The sequence below is a fragment of the Hyperolius riggenbachi genome, chromosome 7, assembly GCF_040937935.1.
Source record: "Hyperolius riggenbachi isolate aHypRig1 chromosome 7, aHypRig1.pri, whole genome shotgun sequence".
In the NCBI taxonomy this organism is placed as follows: Eukaryota; Metazoa; Chordata; class Amphibia; order Anura; family Hyperoliidae; genus Hyperolius; species Hyperolius riggenbachi.
Genome location: NC_090652.1, coordinates 30643379 through 30662140, shown reverse-complemented (window position 1 = coordinate 30662140; position 18762 = coordinate 30643379). Strand labels below are relative to the sequence as shown.

Sequence of the window (18762 nt, the reverse complement as noted above, 5' to 3'; positions counted from 1 at the left end):
TATTCACAGCCTTTGCCATGAAGCTCAAAATTGAGCTTGGTACATCCTGGTTACCCTTGAGATATTTCTGCAGCCGAACTTCATCTCCCACCCCTGAATTCCATCATGAGCTTCTTGTGACTATTGCCCTTTTCCATGTACAACAATGTACATGTACAGAGAGCCCGGCACCTGCCAATTCTTATTGCTTTGGGTCTTTTGAGTGTGATTCTTTTGGGGGTTTCTGCTTTCCTCAGTGAAGGGTCTATCTGTACTGCTGCATGCTATTGCCAATCGATTTCACTTTATCACATGTATACCGTAGCTGCCTGGACACTATTTCCATTGACTTTTTTATGAATGGTATCTAGGGCTTATTTTTGTAGTAGGGTTTTGGATAGGTCTACATTTAGGGAAAATGGTACGTTGGCACAGGAAGCAGCAAGATGGATGCCCTCATATAGACAGAGGGCTACGGAGCAGCCCCCCCCCCCCCCCCCCCCCAAAAGCCCACATAATTTACAAACCTACCTCAGTGGGAGGTTCATTTTATATAAATGTTTAAAGAGAATCTGTATTGTTAAAATCGCACAAAAGTAAACGTACCAGTGCGTTAGGGGACATCTCCTATTACCCCCTGTCACAATTTCGCCGCTCCCCGCCGCAATAAAAGTAGTCAAAAACAGTTTTAAAAAGTTTGTTTATAAACAAACAAAATGGCCACCAAAACATGAAGTAGGTTGATGTACAGTATGTCCACACATAGAAAATACATCCATACACAAGCAGGCTGTATACAGCTTTCCTTTTGAATCTCAAAAGATCATTTGTGTGTTTACCTTCTGTCCCCTTCTTCTCTCATGCACTGAACATTACAGGCTTCCTGCAGACAGCTCTGCCTGTGCCTGTGTTTGTAATTCCTCAGTATGTGTCAGCCAGCTACTTTCACAGCCTAACAGAGGAGGATCTTTATCCAGCTCTCTTCTATCACTGATAAGATAGCAGAGAAGCTGCTGGCTTATGTAAATAAAACACACACTGGAGTGTGCATAGAGGAACAGACCAGCACGGAAGAGTTGGCAGCCTTCCAGACACAGGCCGACAAGTCTGACAGGGGAAAGATACATTGATTTATTACAGAGACCGTGATAGTACAAAGTGCTGCAGTGAGCAAGAACACATTAGAATAGGTTTAGGAACTTTGTAGGATGGTAGAAAAAACGTAATTTTTGTTACAGAGTCACTTTAATATAGGAGCACCCATACCTATGGCAGCCACCACATGCCTCTTACTTTAGGTGTCATTTAATGACGAAATAACTCAAATGTGTATATGAGCAGAGTGGCTGGGGGGGGGGGGGGCAGCTTCTCCACGTACATATAAATTCACCGCTGGAAGACTTGGGCGCGGGATACTGCCGGTATATGGCTGATCCTGCTGCTGCACAAGTCCCGGCCATGTTAGTTACTATTCCCCCTCCAGGTCCACGTGGATGGTGGGGAATGATGTAATTTGGCTTCCAGCTATTGCTAGAGGACTTATTATAGTGTGTTATAAGTAACTTCAGCTCCGTCTTCCGATGGCACCGAAGTTACTCACTGTGCGCCGCTATAGCTGTAATTCCTATTACGGTCTATGGTGGCGCCGACTGCGCCCAAGTCTCCTGCGTTATTACAGCGCTGGCTTTTCCTCCATCTCTCCACCCATATGAAGAGTAGCCAGGGATGCTCACCGAGGTTAATCACGGCCGATTACTCGTCATTCAAATAATGGTTAATTGCTGCAGGCTTGGGGCTGGATGCGCAGTTAATTAACATAATACCACCGTCCGCCCTGCGCGTCAACAATATTGCAAGCGTCCTATTAGTCACGTTGCAAGCCTTGCTATGGCGCACTTCCTCCTTCAAGCGGGAAGTGCGCCATAGCAAGACTTGCAACGCGATTAATAGGACGCTTGCAATATCGTCGACACGCAGGGCGGACGGCGGCATTATGGGTAATTAACTCCGCCGCATCCAGCCCCGCACCTGCAGAAATAAACCATTATTTGAATCACAATTAATCGGTTGTTATTAACCTCGGTGAGCATCCCTGAGAGTAGCACAAGGAGCGGTGTAATATTTACCTGCAGATCTTCACCGTGCTCCACAGCCGCACCTTCTCTGCTGCCACTCATCGGCTCCCAATCACATGACCAATGTGAGTCACATGACTGGGAGCCACCCCCCTGCACGGCAGGCTGGGGTGGTCTGTGTGTGTGTGTGTGGGGTAGTAGTTTTCATATATATTTTTCTTTATTGGCTGGCTGGCTGCGGGGTTGAGGGCCCTATGGGCCCAGGAAGCCCCATGCTGTCTTTTTGCAGGGAAGGGGGGGTGGCATAATTCTCATTCAGCCCCTGTATACAAGGCCCCCCTGTTGGAGTTCATCTTCAAAGAACAAGTGACACCCATGCTAACCTGGCAATAAAAAACCACATATATAAGTAGATAAATACTAGTTCTACTTACATAACAGAAGTATTGTGCTATCCACGTAACGATTCCTGTAAATTTTATAAAGGAAAAGCAGAGAATCCTATTCTAGACAGTTTCCATCTTGGTTACATTTGAATAAAGCTAATCCTGACATTTTCTCCCTCACTCGTTTTTCTCCTCTTGCTAATTGTGTATGCGTTACCCTCACTCCTCCCAGAGTCTTCAGACACTCCCACTGAGGTCTATATTAGGAAGTGCACTGTCCTCCTAATGACTTATGTCATTAGAAGGAGGGGGGAAATAAATGGAAGAGGAGGAATATATTATAGATAAAAAGCCCAGCCCCCCCAGCATGCAACTGTTTGCCAGCCGATGACAATGGCAATTAAAGGGCCAGTGCTCCTAAGGTATGTGATAACTCCAAACCATAATAGCAGAAAAAGTTTTGTATGCAGGATTAGCATCTTCATCACTTAACCACCTGAGCGGTCTGGACGAGCTCAGCTCGTCCAACACCGCCGGAGGCTGCCGCTCAGGCCCTGCCGGGCCGATTTTAATGAAATAAAAAGCAGCACACGCAGCCGGCACTTTGCCAGCCGCGTGTGCTACCTGATCGCCGCCGCAGCGGCGAAAGAGGGTCCCCCCAGCCGCCCGAGCCCAGCGTAGCCGGAACAAACAGTTCCGGCCAGCGCTAAGGGCTGGATCGGAGGCGGCTGACGTCAGGACGTCGGCTGACGTCCATGACGTCACTCCGCTCGTCGCCATGGCGACGAGGTAAGCGAAACACGGAAGGCCGCTCATTGCGGCCTTCCGTGTTACTTCTGGCCGCCGGAGGCGATCAGAAGAACGCATCCGGAGCGCCCTCTAGTGTGCTTTCATGTAGCCAACTTTCAGTTGGCTGCATGGAATAGTTTTTTTTTTATTTAAAAAAAACCCTCCCGCAGCCGCCCTGGCGATCTTATCAGAACGCCAGGGTGGTTAATACACTCAGACCAGTTGCTGTTGAAATTTGATGTTTATGGTGACAATCCTGCTTTAACACCTCCAGCAGAAAAATAAATAATTGCAGAAATGTAGAAATTCAGACAGCATTTTATTTGCTACAGACATAATAACATAATACAGACATCCACAGAGTACAGAACATCGGATGGAAATTCCTACATGATTCCGGACAGATAATTCATATCGTTCTACAGTAATAAAAGGCTGACCATGCTATACAGAGAGGACCCAAATTACTGACATCTCCAAGCATTCCCAGCAGGGGTATCGGGAGGGATCCAGCACATCTGGACTAGTATAATAATAGATCGGATAAACCAACACTGAAGTTGCTAATGTCTGAGAACACCTCTGCACTTCCTGTTTGTGAACGGAGGGTCACTTCCTGTGAACTATGGCAGAGTTAGGGGCATAACTAGAAGGGAGCAGCCCCTACTGTTGCAGGGGGGCACAGAGCTGTGGGTGGCCCCAACTAGTAACTAACCTTCCCTTCCTCCCATACAGGGGACTATACTTCAGACCAAGGCCCATGTGCAATTCCCTTTTTCTCCAAGGTGATATTTTTCATATTCTCTTTAAAGGGACTCAGAGCTGAAAAATGAAAAAGAGTCGATACATACCTGTGGCTTCATCCAGCCCCATCCACCTGGATCATTCCCACGCCACCGTCCTCCGCTGCCCGCAGCTTTGGGAACCGGGTCCCGTCCCTGAGGTCAGTCGCGGCCAGCTACGCAGGAGAAGTGTGCCCTCTACGTATCTCTCCAGTGGCTGCTGCAGAGATACGCAAACAGCGCACTTCTCTTATGCTAGACTGGCTCAGACTGACGTCAGTGATGGGACCCGGTTCCTGAAGCTGCGGGCAGCGGAGGATGGCGGCGCGGGAGTGATTGGAGTGGATGTGGCTGGAGGAAGCCCCAGGTATGTATAAAATCTTTTTTTCATTTTTCAGCTCTGGTACACTTTAACTACTTCAGCCTTCAGTCATTTTCACTTTATGCATCCGAGCAATGTTCACCTCCCATTCATTAGCCTATAACTTTATCACTACTTATCAGAATGAACTGATCTATATCTTGTTTTTTCCGCCACCAATTAGGCTTTCTTTGGGTGGTACATTTTGCTAAGAGCCACTTTACTGTAAATGCATTTTAACAGGAAGAATAAGAGAAAAACTGAAAAAATTCATTATTTCTCAGTTTTCAGCCATTATAGTTTTAAAATAATACATGCCTCCATAATTAAAACTCACGTATTGTATTTGCCCATATGTCCCGGCTATTACACCGTTAAAATTATGTCCCTATCACAATGTATGGCGACAATATTTTATTTGGAAATAAAGGTGCATTTTTTCCGTTTTGCATCAATCACTATTTACAAGTTTAAAATAAAATAAAAATATAGAAATATTTCATCTTTACATTGATATTTAAAAAGTTTAGACCCTTAGGTAAATATTCACATGTTTTTTTTTTTTATTATTGTAATGTTTTTTTGTTTTTTTTTTTATATTAAAGGAATACTATTGAAATATACATAGTTTTGCGGCAACATTGCAATGGGTGTAAAAGGAATTTAAATCAAAGACTCTGTATATATTTTTGTCTTGTAGTTTTTTTTCCCCTAGGAACCTGTTTAACCACTTGCCGACCGCACACTCATAACGTGCGTCGGCAAAGTGGCAGCTGCAGGACCAGCGACGCAGTACTGCGTCGCCAGCTGCAGCCTAATTAATCAGGAAGCAGCCGCTCGTACGAGCGGCTGCTTCCTGTCAAATCACGGCGGGGGGCTCCGTGAATAGCCTGCGGGCCGCCGATGGCGGCTCGCAGGCTAGATGTAAACACAAGCGGAAATAATCCGCTTTGTTTACATTTGTACGGCGCTGCTGAGCAGCAGCGCCGTAAGGCAGATCGGCGATCCCCGGCCAATCAGCGGCCGGGGATCGCCGCCATGTGACAGACCACATCCTGTCACTGGCTGCACAGGACGGATAGCGTCCTGTGCAGCCCGGAACACCAGGGGGAGGCAGCAGGTAGGAGAGGGAGGGGGAATTTCGCCGCGGAGGGGGGCTTTGAGGTGCCCCCCCCGCCACCCACAGCAGGCAGGAGAGATCAGACCCCCCCCCAGCACATCATCCCCATAGGGGGGAAAAAAGGGGGGCAATCTGATCTCCCTGCCTGCACCCTGATCTGTGCTGGGGGCTGCAGAGCCCACCCAGCACAGATCAATCAAACCAGCGCTGGTCCTTAAGGGGGGGGTAAAGGGTGGGTCATCAAGTGGTTAATAGCTGCCCATTGACAGCAGTGGACATAGGAATAGTCCACTTTTGTAGGTGACCTCGCTGAGGATAAAAATGTACTGAAGCCTCTCCTGCCCCCACGAGCTGTAACTCACTCCTGCAGCCTCAGTGATTGATAATGCCTGTAATTGCTGCTATGTAGATAAGAGGAGCTGAGAGAGTCTCACCCTTTTTCTCAGTCCTGTCCTGTATATCTGCTAGTACTATGCCCGTCAATAGGATGTAACAGGAGCCGAGAGCTTCTCTCCCTCCTGTCATGTATTTCTCAGACCACACTGTGTCCGCCCGGTCACTGGAGGTTTGCTGTTGCTATGCAACTGCAAACAACTAGGCAAAGGAGAGCATTAACATTCCGTCTGCAAAGTAATTTTAATATACAGTATTTTAGTGTAGACAGTGCGGACTCCTTTGCTTTTAGTTGTTTGTGCATAGCAAGCCAAACTCCCCAATGATGCAGCAGATACAGCGTGTGCAAAGAAACACAGTGACAGATGCGCAGGGCTGAAGCGAGAGAAGAGAGAGATGTCCAGGAGGCCAAAGTAGTTAAAATAACTTTTCAGCATTTTACAATTGAAAAAGTACCTAAAAGTTGGCAAAAAAAGTACTGTCAAAATTATTTTAAGTATTTTCTTGCAAGTTGGTGGTTGCAAAGGCATTTTATGACAAAGTGTGAAAATATCACCTCGGAGAAAAAGTAAATTGCGCATGGGCCCTGGGTGTTTTGTGGCTACACTTGTTATGGGTGGGAAGATCATGATGGCCACACTTGTTCTATGACCCTTGTGAGATGGGCCCAGGCTGTGAAGGGTACCAAGGGGAGGGGTCTGAACACTGGGGGAAGGGGTCTGAACACAGGGGGGAGGGCCCATCAAAGTTTTGCTGGGGGGGCCTCATGAATTGTAGTTACGCCACTGGCAGGGGTGTAACTACAGGGGAGCAGTCCCAGAGCTGTTAGGAAGCCCCGACTACTAACCTTCCCGTCCTCCGATACAGGGGACTATACATCAGATCAGGTGTTTTGTGGCTACACTTGTAATAGGTGTGAAGATGACAATGTCCACACTTGTCTTATGACCCTTTGCAAGATAGGCCCCCAAGCTCTAAGGCTCACCATGGGGAGGCAAGGGGAGGGGGGGGGAGGGGCATTGCTTGATTTGTAGTTAGCCCCTGATCAGGACTACAACCACACAACTGGGCATTTACTAGCCTTTCAGCAACCCTTGGTGGGATTTGCTATGATCCACACAACACAGTGCAGTTTTGGTTTATCACCTCCAATACACCCACTGGGTCTAGTGCAGATTGCACTGTAAATCAGGCCCTAATGTACTGAAGCCTCAAATATTAAAAAAAATAATGAGTAGGGCTAGTGGCTCAGCATTATTCCCCCAAGCAGCCCGTCACTGGTTCCTGTAGGTTGTGCACAGCCTCCTCCTCCCCCTGCCAGGCCCCCGTCCATCTATCTTCAGAGCTAGTATCGTAGCACCACCAGTCACTAAGTCTATATGAGCTACCTAGTGTTACTCTACAGGGAACTAGGATTGCTGGAATCAGGGCTGAGGCAGAGGCTCAGGAGGCAGTAGCCTATGGGTGCACAGTACTGTAGTCATGCTGTGCCCCTCCAAATGCCTCCCCTCGCCTGGCCATATGAAGGGTAAGCACGGAGCACATTGGAATAGTTGCCTGTCTCGGTGCTGCCAGGATCTGTCTTCAGCACGTTACAGTGTCTCCTCTGTATAACGCCCTCTAGCGGTGCCTCTCGTTACGTGCGTCAGAGTGGGGACACTGTCACTGGCAACTATTACAGCTCGCTCTGTGCTGGTCGATTACTCCGCATATGGGGGAGGAGAAGCTGCCTAATACTGAGGGCTATCTGGCTATACTGGGGGAAGGGCTACCTAATACTGGGGGCACATCTGACTATACTGGGGAGGGGGGCTACTTAATAGTTGGGGCACATCTGACTATACTGGGAAGGGAGGCTACCTAATACTGGGGGTACATTTGCTATCTAATACTGGGGCTGGCACATGGGGGGGGGGCACTTTGTAATCTCTGCCTTTGCTGGAGAACCTTGTGTCGGCCTCCCGGAATTAGGCTGTGTTCGCACTTGTGCAGGATCACATGCAGCAAGCGGAATAGACAGTTTAGTGTTCGCTCCGATGGTTCGGCTGGAGCTCGAGGCAGATGCGTTACCCCCGTAGGCTAATGGGGAACGCATCCACATGCCCGGGATTATGGCGGATGCCATAAAAGTGCGGCCCCCTTACCGCAGCAGATCCCGCTTATCCGTTGCAGCGTGACAAGCGTGAATGGCTCTTATTTATAACATAGGAGCCGTTCATTGTTCTTTAGCGATGAGCGGAGAATGGACAAAAAAGTCTCTTCTCAGTTCAAGTGGGAACACAGCCTTACTTAGCAGTGCCGGCGCCGCAGTTCCAGCTCTGACCACAGCCCAGCCCCTGGCAGGGTGAGGAGGCCATGTATCCCGCCCCCTTTGTAAAACGGCAGCGAGCACTACAGGTTACGGCTGAACCAGTCACCACTAGCCCTGCTATATATTTTTGTGCTATATTTGGGTCCATCAGGGCTTTACTATGATTTCCTGTTGAATAAATACAATAAAATATTTACAGAGTGGCTCATGGCCTGTAAACACTAAGAACACGCCTCTTCCTCAGGTCAGGCTACCCACAATCCTCTTCTCCAGGTTAGCTGTGCAGTTCATCCACCCAGTGAGCCTGTAGGGAGAGACAGAGGGGACAATGGGATTCCATTAGAAAAGTTTGTTTTGGGTGCTACAGCAGATCCTTGTTGTCACTGGGGAGAAAAGTAAGTAGTTATAAGGACCCCATGCAAACCACCGTCGCTTATTCCATTGCAGGCTGCCAATGTTGATATTGTAAAAGTGGCAGAGAACCCCAGTAGTGTCCCACAAAGTGGCATTGTGTGCTCAGGGCTGGTTCTAAACTTTTGCCCGAAGGAAAACTTTGGAGGATGTGCCACACTCCCCCTTCCCCAGAGTATGTACAGTATGTGTATATACACATACATATACAAACGCACAACCCCCCGCCGCTGACAACACTATAAGTGAGTAGCGCTAGACCCACCCTACACGTAACTATAATTCTCCTGCCGCTGTCAGCCCAGCAGACAGACAGGTAAAAAAAAGATACAAACGGAGGGAGGAGAGAACGCTGCAGGCAGATCCTCACCCCAGGGTTGTTTCTTGGGCAGGGCGACCGCCATGGGCGCAGACTGGCAAATAGAAGAAGGGGGCGCAGGCAAAAGTACATAACCGCTAGGGAGCTGGCGACGCGTTGCAGCCAAATGGAAGAAGAAAGAAGATTACCAGCGCAATCACCTTCCTTGACTCCTCCTGGGCTTCCTGCGTCAGACGTCAAGTCGTCATCACATCACCACCGCGTGATGACACCTGATGGCCTGTAGCAGTACTGCAGCTGTCGGTGCGTGGCGCTCATGGAGGAGTCGGCTTTCCAGGCTCTCTTCGCCTGTGTGTTTTCGTGGTCTCTGCTTCCTCCTGGATCAGCGGCTGGTCACTAGTAAGTAGGCAGAACTACTTGTGACCTGCGGATGTGTGACTGTCCCTAAAGAGTAAGGGTTCACGAGTCCACGGGGTGGGGGGTAGGGTGCGCAATTTTTAAACCCTCGCCCTAGGCGCAATTTAGCCTAGAAACTGCCCTGCCTCACCCCTCCGTTGGCAGCAGACAGACAGGAAGGATTTAAGAAAGAAGAAAAGTAAATGCAGCCATGTCGCATAAACCTGTCTTTAGCAAGTGTAAAAACACTGGGACCAGTATACCGGGATCTCACAAGGAGCCTTTAACACCTAATCGAGACTTCCCCAGGGAAAGGGATAAACCATGCGGGAACAGAAAATAAAGAAATAAAAACAGAAGGATAGAAAGAAATATTGTCTAAGAGGAGGGGAGCACAAACCAAAAAGAATGGTGGGACGCGTATCGTTCAAAAAACTTATAGTCATGGTGTTCAATGGGGTTAGGGGCCGGAACCCATACTATGCTGCCATGGAAGCACCAGGAAAATATATAGGGTATATATCCCATCTTATATACCTCAGTGAGAAATCACCATGGCCAGTCAGAGGGGAAGCTTTGGAATGCGAATCAGGTGGGAGTGCTGGCACCAGACCGGCCAATTACAGCCGCCGCTCCTTTTTCTAACTGGTGCTGATGGTCTTGCGGGCGTAACCATGGCACCGTCATTGGGCCAATCACTGCACTTGATCTTAAACTTATCAGATGTCACAGCTACTGATCAAGTGCAGTGATTGGCACAATTACGGTGCCGTGGTCCCCCCCGTGAGACCATCGGCATCAGTTAGCAAAAGGAGCAGCGGGCAGCTGTGATTGGCCAGTCAGGTGCCAGCACCCCCGTCTGATTGGTCGCGGCAGGTACCACTGATCAAATGAGGATGGGGATGCGTAAATGAGGGGGGTAGTGTGTGAGCTGGATGGTGGGCGGGGGAGTGGAGAGCAGGCAGGTGCCAGGTGGCCCAAACTGTTTGTCCAAATGCCACCCCCTAGAGTCTGCTGCCTGAATCATGTGATTCATGGTAGGTCCGCCCCTGTGTCTACTCTGAAAGCAGCATTGATCAGTCTTCTGATGGAAATCCCTTTAATTATGGCCTTCAGATTAACTGTTCAATAAATGTTAAATCCTAATAAACTATTCAGCCCCTGACATAGACTATGTTTTAGATTTTGGCCCCTTCAGCAGTCGAGTTTGACACCGCTGAGCATGACAAGATTTCTGTTCTGCAGATTCAGAAATTCACAATGACCCCGTTACCTGGGAACCGGACACTTCCTCCAGATCTCCATAGCAACCTTTCTTGTATCGGATCAGATCCCCCCACAGCACTGAATTTCCACAACTGCAAAACAAACACATAGTCTGGCTGACAGTAACTGTTACTTAAGAGACTCCGTAACAAAAATTGCATCCTGTTTTTTTATCATCCTACAAGTTCAAAAAGCTATTCTAATGTGTTCTGGCTAACTGCAGCACTTTATATTATCACTGTCTCTGTAATAAATCAATGTATCTTTCCCCTGTCAGACTTGTCGGCCTGTGTCTGGAAGGCTGCCAAGTTCTTCAGTGTTGTGGTTCTGCTATGAACTCCCCCTTCCAGGCCCCTCTATGCACACTGCCTGTGTGTTATTTAGGATTAGAGCAGCTTCTCTCTTCTCTCTTATCTTTTACAAGCTGGATAAATCGTCCTCTGAGCTGGCTGGGCTTTCACATACTGAAGAATTACAGACAAGGGCAAAGCTGTTTGCAGGAAGAAACAAGCAGCCTGAAACTTCAGTGCATGAGAACAGGGGGGAAGAAACACACAAATGATCTCTTGAGATTCAAAAGGAAGGCTGTATACAGCCTGCTTGTGTATGGATGTATTTTCTATGTGTGGACATACTGTACATCAACCTACTTCCTGTTTTGGTGGCCATTTTGTTTGTTTACAAACAAACTTTTTAAAACTGTTTTTAACCACTTTTAATGCGACGGGGAGCGGCGAAATTGTGACAGAGGGTAATAGGAGATGTCCCCTAACGCACTGGTATGTTTACTTTTGTGCGATTTTAGCAATACAGATTCTCTTTAAGAGAACCTGAGTTGGGGATAACAACAGTATTTATACTTACCTGGGCCTTCTTCTGGCCCCATGGGTTCCCTCCCTGTCCTCTCTGGTGGTTCAATTGTAAAAGCTCCCGGTATTCTAGCCAGACACGCTCTTCTGCACATGTGCGGCCCAGCTGTGCGCTCACCTCCTGTGGCGTAGTACTGCGCAGGCACAGAACACTCCCGGGCACGGCAGCATGAAGTTACCAGGAGCCGTAGCAGAGGATGCAGGAGGCAGAGGACGGCGGCGAGGACAGATCAGGCCGAAGGGGGCTAGAAGAAGCCCCAGGTATGTATAAAACTTTTGCATTTGTTCATCTCAGGTTTACTTTAAGCACTTCAAAAACAGGACTGTATCCAACCAAGTGGGTGGAAGAGCTCAGAGAAGCACTTTTACATAGGTAACAACTGAGGTTTCTTAACTCTTCCTGTACTGGAAACAATATGAGACTCTCTTCTTTGCTACTAATGTTCTATTTCTAAGCTGTACTACACATATAATTCATTATCTCATAAGTGTATTTCTGTTTCAGGTTTGCTTTTACCTTGTTTGTAAGGAAGAAGTCACTTGTGGTAGTGACAAAATGTCTTGTAAAGAGGTCTACTTGAAGCTACCTTATTTTTGTAGTTTTGGATACACCAAGGCATGGACCATTAACAGCCCTCACAGAGAGATAAGCAGCTCTGCACATAGAGCCATAGTGGGAGAGGCCATATTCCTCCAGCAGTGACGCACTCACCTGGGACTGAGGCCCTCCACATAGAAGGTGTGGGTAAAAGAGAGGCCATATTCCTCCAGCAGTGACGCACTCACCTGGGACAGAGGCCCTCCACAGGGATGAGGTGTTGGGGCTCATTCTGTAGGAACAGCTCGGCCAGACACAGGATATGAGCAGTCAGAGAACAGCCGGGGTGGAAGCAGTGCAGAGCATCCTCTTCACTCTATACACAGAGAAGGGAGAGAGACCATGGATGAGGCTATCCCTCAGTAACTGCTTCATAGCTCTGTCACTGAGCATCACATGACTGGCTAGAGGAGACCGACAGAGGATCAGCTGACTGAAACGTAAAGAAGTTCTCTTCTAAATAGGCTACATCAGATCTCCCCTGATCCATAATACGATTACTATCTTTACAAGTGATCTGGGATCCCCCTCATTTCCTGCTGTAGGTCAAAGGGGCCCTTGTAGTGCCATATAGTAGAATGCAGTAAATTATGCAGGATACACACTTTTATGGTAATGTTCCTGGTTTCAGTATCAGAAACACTTCCTACATCTATATATTGCTGAATATTGGTATGTAGCCCTTAAGCCTAGGGTTTAGCTATGCAGCATGCTCTTACCCAATGCATTCTGGGAGACCAGGTATATTTTGTACTGGCTTTAGAACTCTCAGCGACGAACATTCCACAGAGCTGCACCTGCCAGCAGTAGAGATGTCACCACCTGTGACGCATTTCAGAATGTAAATCAAAAACAAAAGTTTGCTTTCCTAAAACAGAAAGAATTTGCGATAATTCAGGTTGGAGTGAGCTCGAGATGTCTCCCAGGCACCACTGCTGAATATATGCAAATTAACCATTGTTACCCTTAGAAGCTAAACACACCTCCAGAACCGCTGGAATGCAATGATGTGTCAGCTTGTTAATATGTACAGAGCCAAAATAATCCAACATGCATACAGACTGTTTCGGATTGTTTGATCCTCATCAGTGCATGGCATGGATTAATTTGGCTCTATGGAGTAGGGCTTGTAAATCCGAGAGGCACAGACTAACCAGCTTTTAGGACCATTGTAGTCCCTTACACACCCCAAAGAGAATGTAAATCAGGGAGAGGAAAGATGTTACAAAGGGCAAACACTGACTAAATAATCTATAAATGAACAGTGTAAAAAATAAACAATGCTATTCATTGTTATTTTCACTACAGTTCCTCTTTAAAGGGGAACTCCACCACGCAGGTGTGTGTAGCCAACTCTGTGTGTTGAATCCAGGAATTGAAGTTGATCATTCAATTGAACGATAACTGATGTGTTATCTAGGGCTGGTCAATGAGAAGAAAATAATTTTGAGTTGATGCAGCATTATGCAAATTTTGTATGCAAATATGTGCAGCTTGAAAATGAACCATAAAATCCTACTGAGGTAAAATTTGGTCCATTTTCAAGCTGCATATATTTGCATAATCCCGCATCAACTCGAAACGATTTGCATCTCATTAACCATCGCTAGTGTTATCTTTTATGATTGCATTTGTAAATAACAAAATATAAGTCTTGGTGCTCCTCACATATCTTAGTACTCCAATATTATAACTAGAGGCTGTTGGATACTTCTTCCTATCTGGCTGCTCTTGGCACTGCTTTTCTGAATAAGACATTTATGATATTCATCAGATTTACCTGCACAGTATCATAACAGACCCGGCATCGCTGCTGGGGGCGCTCCTGACCTGCCCCGCTCTCCCCCTGGCCCTTTTCCCCTGGTGTCTTAGAGATGGGTCTTGCCCTGACTTGCCCAAACGCCAGGGGCATGTGTAGAGGGGGCTGGAGAAGTGGAGGCAGCTCTCGGTGGTACTCCTGACGCAGCCATCGCACGGTGAGGGGGAGGCGGTTCCACGGCGCCACCCGCAGCATGTGATAGAGAACCATCAAGTGGAAGTCGAAGCTGGACTGTTTCTTTGTCTTGCGTTGCACATGGGTGAGCCTGCGGGACACGTGGGGGTGCTGCCACGCCCACTCAAACTGAGGAGAAAAGGAAAGTCATTGTGAGAGAGTGAAGAATGGCAACACCAAGGTAGTGTGCCTGTGGGATGGGGAGAATGACTGAGCCATTTACAGTAGAGATGTCAGGGAGTGGTTAAGCAGTGAGAGGGAAGATGAGGATTTAATTTGTATCCAGTCAGATGGCAGATATGCATCATAAAGCGTTTTACCAGGCGATGTAAAAAAAAACAAAAAACTATTTTAAAGGGAGAAGGTGTAACAATAGAAGATAATAGGGTCAAGGACTGAGCCTTGTGGAACACCAATAGTGAGAGGTTTAGGAAATAAAGAGCACAGAAGGAGATATAGGATGAGCAGTTGATGTAGATGTGTAGAAGATAGCACCGGGTTACAAAAAAACAATAGGAAGAAATGACTGCGGTACAAAAGTTTACAGCGCTAGAGGAGACCAAAAAACACTACTACTACTACTAAAGAGCAATGCTCAGTATAGTTTGCCTCCTTAAAACAGAAGGTATTTGTGATAATTCAGCTTGAAGTGAGCAACACCAGTCCCATGATGACTCCTGAATATACAAATTATTCCTTTTTTCCCCTGAAGTCAGCCTTACATCCAGAACTGCTGGTGTCTAGCAAGCCTATAGCTAAGACATTTTACAGAGCCACATCAACCCAATATGCAGACAGCCTATTTCCGACTTCTGGTTCCCATCAGTGCATGGCAGGGATTAATATGGCTCTATGGGATAGGGTATTACAGAATACCCAGATAGCTCATGGTGACCCAGAACCACTGGGAAGTTACAGGAGGCTAAAAGAGACCGAAAAGCCCTCCTACTTAAAAGCAATGCTCAGTATAGTATGCCTTCTTAAAACAGAATGAATTTCCAAAATTATACTATACCACTGGATTTGGATATTCTGCAATGCTCTTTCCAGTATAAGAACACAAATGGCCAGCACTGTGCTTCTTATCAAGTATGCTCAAAGCTTTCTGTATATCTTCAGGAGGAAACCACAGAGTACATTCAGAGAAGCTTCTCTTACCCTCAAAGCCGCAATATCACTGGGAAACCCGTGTACGATCAGTACCATGTCCCTGTATGGGAGGAAATGGAGAAATCACAAGATAAACACAAATATTCACATAGATCATCATAATTTTACATATACAAAGTAGCAAACCTCTTAAAGGTAATCTAAAGCCTGGAAAAACCAGAGCAGTGCTTTTCAGTGCCGCTACATTTGGGCGCAGCCAGCGCCACCATAGACTATAATGGGAATCAGTCTATAGCGGCGCTCAGTGAGTAACGTCGGCGCCGTCAGAAGACGGGGCCGAAGTTGCTTAAAAAGACAATAATTCGGCCTCCAGCAATCGCTGGAAGCCGAATTATATCATTCCCTCACTATCCATGGCTGCCTGGAGGGGGAATAGTATATAACATGCCTGGACTTGTGCAGAAGCAGGATCAGCCATATACCGGCTGTATCCTGCGCCCAAGTCTACCGGCGCCGATTTCATATGTATGCGGAAAAAAGCATTTCAACTTATCTGGGACTTCTTGTAGCCTACCAGTCATCCTGTGCCTGCACCTTCCTTCTGGGACCCTCCAGTAAAGCAGCAGTGACCCCCTCAACGCTGGCCTGCCACATGCCTCCTCATTGTGCCCACATGTATGGCAGCATTCTGCACATGCGCATTAAGGGTAAAATCATTACTGAGCATGGGCAGAACGCTCCCGATAACGGGAGCGCAATCAGGATGTGCACGGTTCAGGGCCACGACCAGTAAGCTTTGAGGGGGACACCGCTGCTGATTGTAGGGTCCCGGAAAGGATGGCGCGGGTACAGGATGACTCCAGGGGGCTGCAAGAAGCACCGGGTAAGTTAAACTGCTCTTTTTTTCAGGCTTAAGTAACCCTTTAAGTTGTATCTCTACAGGCCCCATGAGAAGCCTTCCATCCTCACAGTAAATCTGGAAGTGATTTATAATAAGGTTATAGAGAAATGGCCTATGGTTCTTACCAGGGTCCTCTTCCGCTGGTCTTCCATGCCCCACCCTTGTGTTTTCCCGCATTGTGCTGCTGGATCCGCCTCTCTGGGTTCACAGTGAAGCCAATGTATATGCGTCCTTTGTATTTTGGGTTGGTGCAAAATAGAAGGTAAACACCATAAAATCCTTCTACTTCCACCACCATCTTTACTTTCCGTCAGAAAACGCCCCCAGCAGCGTGATGCCAGCCTGAAAAGACAAACAATACAGCAACGTGCCATGGCACAAGATGCAGGAAAACAGTTTAAAGCCACACCCACAAATGAATAAGGCAAATAATTAGGTTGAACTAGATTGATAAGTGTATATACATAGTGTATGGAAGCAAAATGAAAAAATAATTGCTCCAAAGGCCAAAAATACTTACCTCTAATGTACAGATTTTTTCCACTCTTCTCTAGATTCAGATGTTTTCCATGCGTGGCCAATTCGCGTCGGCACGATCACGCACCAGTCATAGTGACTGTCATGCACGGTTTAGGCCTGGTTGACATTAGCGTTCGCTGTCCGGATTCGCCTGATCGGATCCGGACCGTATACTGTACAAACGGAACGTCCGTTCCACATAGCAATGCAAAGTCTATGCGGACGTTCACATGCGTCCGTTCCGTACAGAACGGAGCCGGATCGGATCCGGACACTTTTCCAGCATGCGCTATTTTTCGGGTCCGGATCATCCGGCCCACGCACCCGGACCGGAGCCTGACTGCACCATCCGGAAATAGAAACCAATGGAAAACGGAAAGCACAGAACACACTGGCTACAAACACCTGACGTTCTACCCCACTTCCTATGCGTATTCTAGCGGCCATTTTGGATGGGGACACATGGGCCAAGCATTTGTGTAGTGGAGCAGCAGTGACTAACGTGCTGGGCAGTATGTCGGAGGTCAGGGCTGGTTAAAGCAACAATGGGGCCCCAGTGCAAAATAAACCTGGGGGGCCCCCCCAACATACACCCCGGAACAAAAATCGGCATTAGGGGACCTTTTTTGCAGCTGGTATAGTCAGGGTGTGAAGTCCCAATCGGTCAGAGCTCCACATTCTGGCTATCCCAGCCTGCATGGGGGACAAGGGGTTAAAAAGTTTCAGGAGGGGGGACTCCACATAATTTAAAAAAAAAAAAAAAATTCCCACACTCTAAACATAAAAAAAATTTGGGAAAATAGGAAAAAATGCCAAGGATCTTCATACAGCCATTTTGCGGCTGTATAGCGATCCCTGGCCAAAGCGCTGCTGTGTATAGACCCCCTGGAAACCCCGTCAGGAAATTTATTGCGCTTTCGTTTGATGCATGTAAAATTACACTACCGTTAGGTTTGCTACTAAAAGTTACATTTACCGCATTTAAAACTATACTTTTTTCCTTCTAAATTTTAAAATAGATTTTCTCAAAAACTATAAGGTCTTTTTGAAAAATTGTTTTTTCCTCTTATTCCTAATGATCTCCTTAACATATCCTGCAAATTTAGTGTTTCTAGCATTTAAGGTGGATTTGCTATTAACCATTAAAGTTGGCAGGTTTTTAAATGTGTTTTTTTTCCTTTGAAACTTTAAAATCGATTTTCTCAAAAACTATAAGGCCGATTTGAAAATTTTGTTTTCCTCTTGTAGCCACTGGGGGCCCCTACAAGCTCTGGAGCCCTGGGGCAGCTGCCTCCTTTGCCTTAATGGTAGCGCCGGCCCTGTCGGAGGTGGAGGTGAGGCCTAAACAGCGGAGGACCTGATTCTACAGATGCACCTTCTGCTGACCTCCCAGACCCCAACAATTATATAGTTTTATTTATAACTTTTACCAAACGAATCCGGATCGCAGCCGTATACATACCTGATGCAACCGGACCGGATCCAGATCGGAACCGTACGGTTCTGATCCGGTCCGTTTGGCACAGAAACGCAAGTGTGAACGGGGCCTAAGTCTTTTGAGAACCGCACATGCTAAGGGCACGTGGTCATGTCGGGTGCGTGGATGGGCTTCACATGCGCAGGCGGCCGAAGTCGTGCACAAAACAGAGCTGCCAGTGGGAGCACGGAGGGTACCCAGTGGACACAGAGGGACCTCGTGGCCATGGGGGGGGGGGGGGGGGCAGCGGGGGCTGGAGGAAGCCCCAGGTGAGTCCAGATTCGGATTACTTTCTCTGTTCAGGGTCCCTTTAAACCATCAATAGATCTAAACAGATCCAATTTTTTTTTATTATTATTATTTGGAAGTGGGGGGGGGGGGCGACTAATTAGCCTATTTGTATGTTTTGTGAGCATAGAGAACAGCTATAATACAACTCCACTCTTTACTACTGTAACAGTACAACTTACCAGCTACTTCTTGACTCGTTTCCTCCTGATTACGTCACTTCCTGTTTACTCCTGCGCTTCCATGGTGATTAGCTGTCCACTGATGCGCCTGATAGACCTGCTCCGTTCATGCAGCCGTCTGGCGCAGACATGACGCACCTCCCCGCACTGACATATATGATCTGTTCCCATATACATGATATAACGCTTATATTTAGCGGTACAAGCGGCGCAGAAGCCATTCACAGCGTCAGGCGC

General features: G+C 47.3%; 1 protein-coding gene across 1 annotated transcript; it reads right to left on the bottom strand.

Annotated features, from left to right (window-relative positions):
* Nucleotides 1-5432: 5432 nt before the first annotated feature.
* On the bottom strand, nt 5433-18702 carry LOC137524224 (structure-specific endonuclease subunit slx1-like). The gene is made up of 7 exons (XM_068243843.1): nt 18526-18702; nt 16185-16401; nt 15207-15258; nt 13836-14177; nt 12244-12371; nt 10596-10680; nt 5433-8500 (listed from the first exon to the last, which is right to left on the bottom strand). The coding sequence occupies exons 2-7, from the start codon at nt 16355-16357 to the stop codon at nt 8471-8473; spliced, it is 810 nt and encodes a 269-aa protein (XP_068099944.1). The 5' UTR covers nt 16358-16401; nt 18526-18702; the 3' UTR covers nt 5433-8470.
* Nucleotides 18703-18762: the final 60 nt, after the last annotated feature.

Bases quoted from the DNA above. Each gene is read 5' to 3' on its own strand.
- LOC137524224 (XM_068243843.1), bottom strand. From the start codon at position 16,357: ATGGTGGTGGAAGTAGAAGGATTTTATGGTGTTTACCTTCTATTTTGC. The intron at 15,259-16,184 runs GTAAGAACCATA...CCTCCCATACAG, and splicing joins ACCAGCGGAAGAGGACCCTG to GGACATGGTACTGATCGTAC. The intron at 12,372-13,835 runs GTAAATCTGATG...CTCTGTGTATAG, and splicing joins TCTGTTATGATACTGTGCAG to AGTGAAGAGGATGCTCTGCA.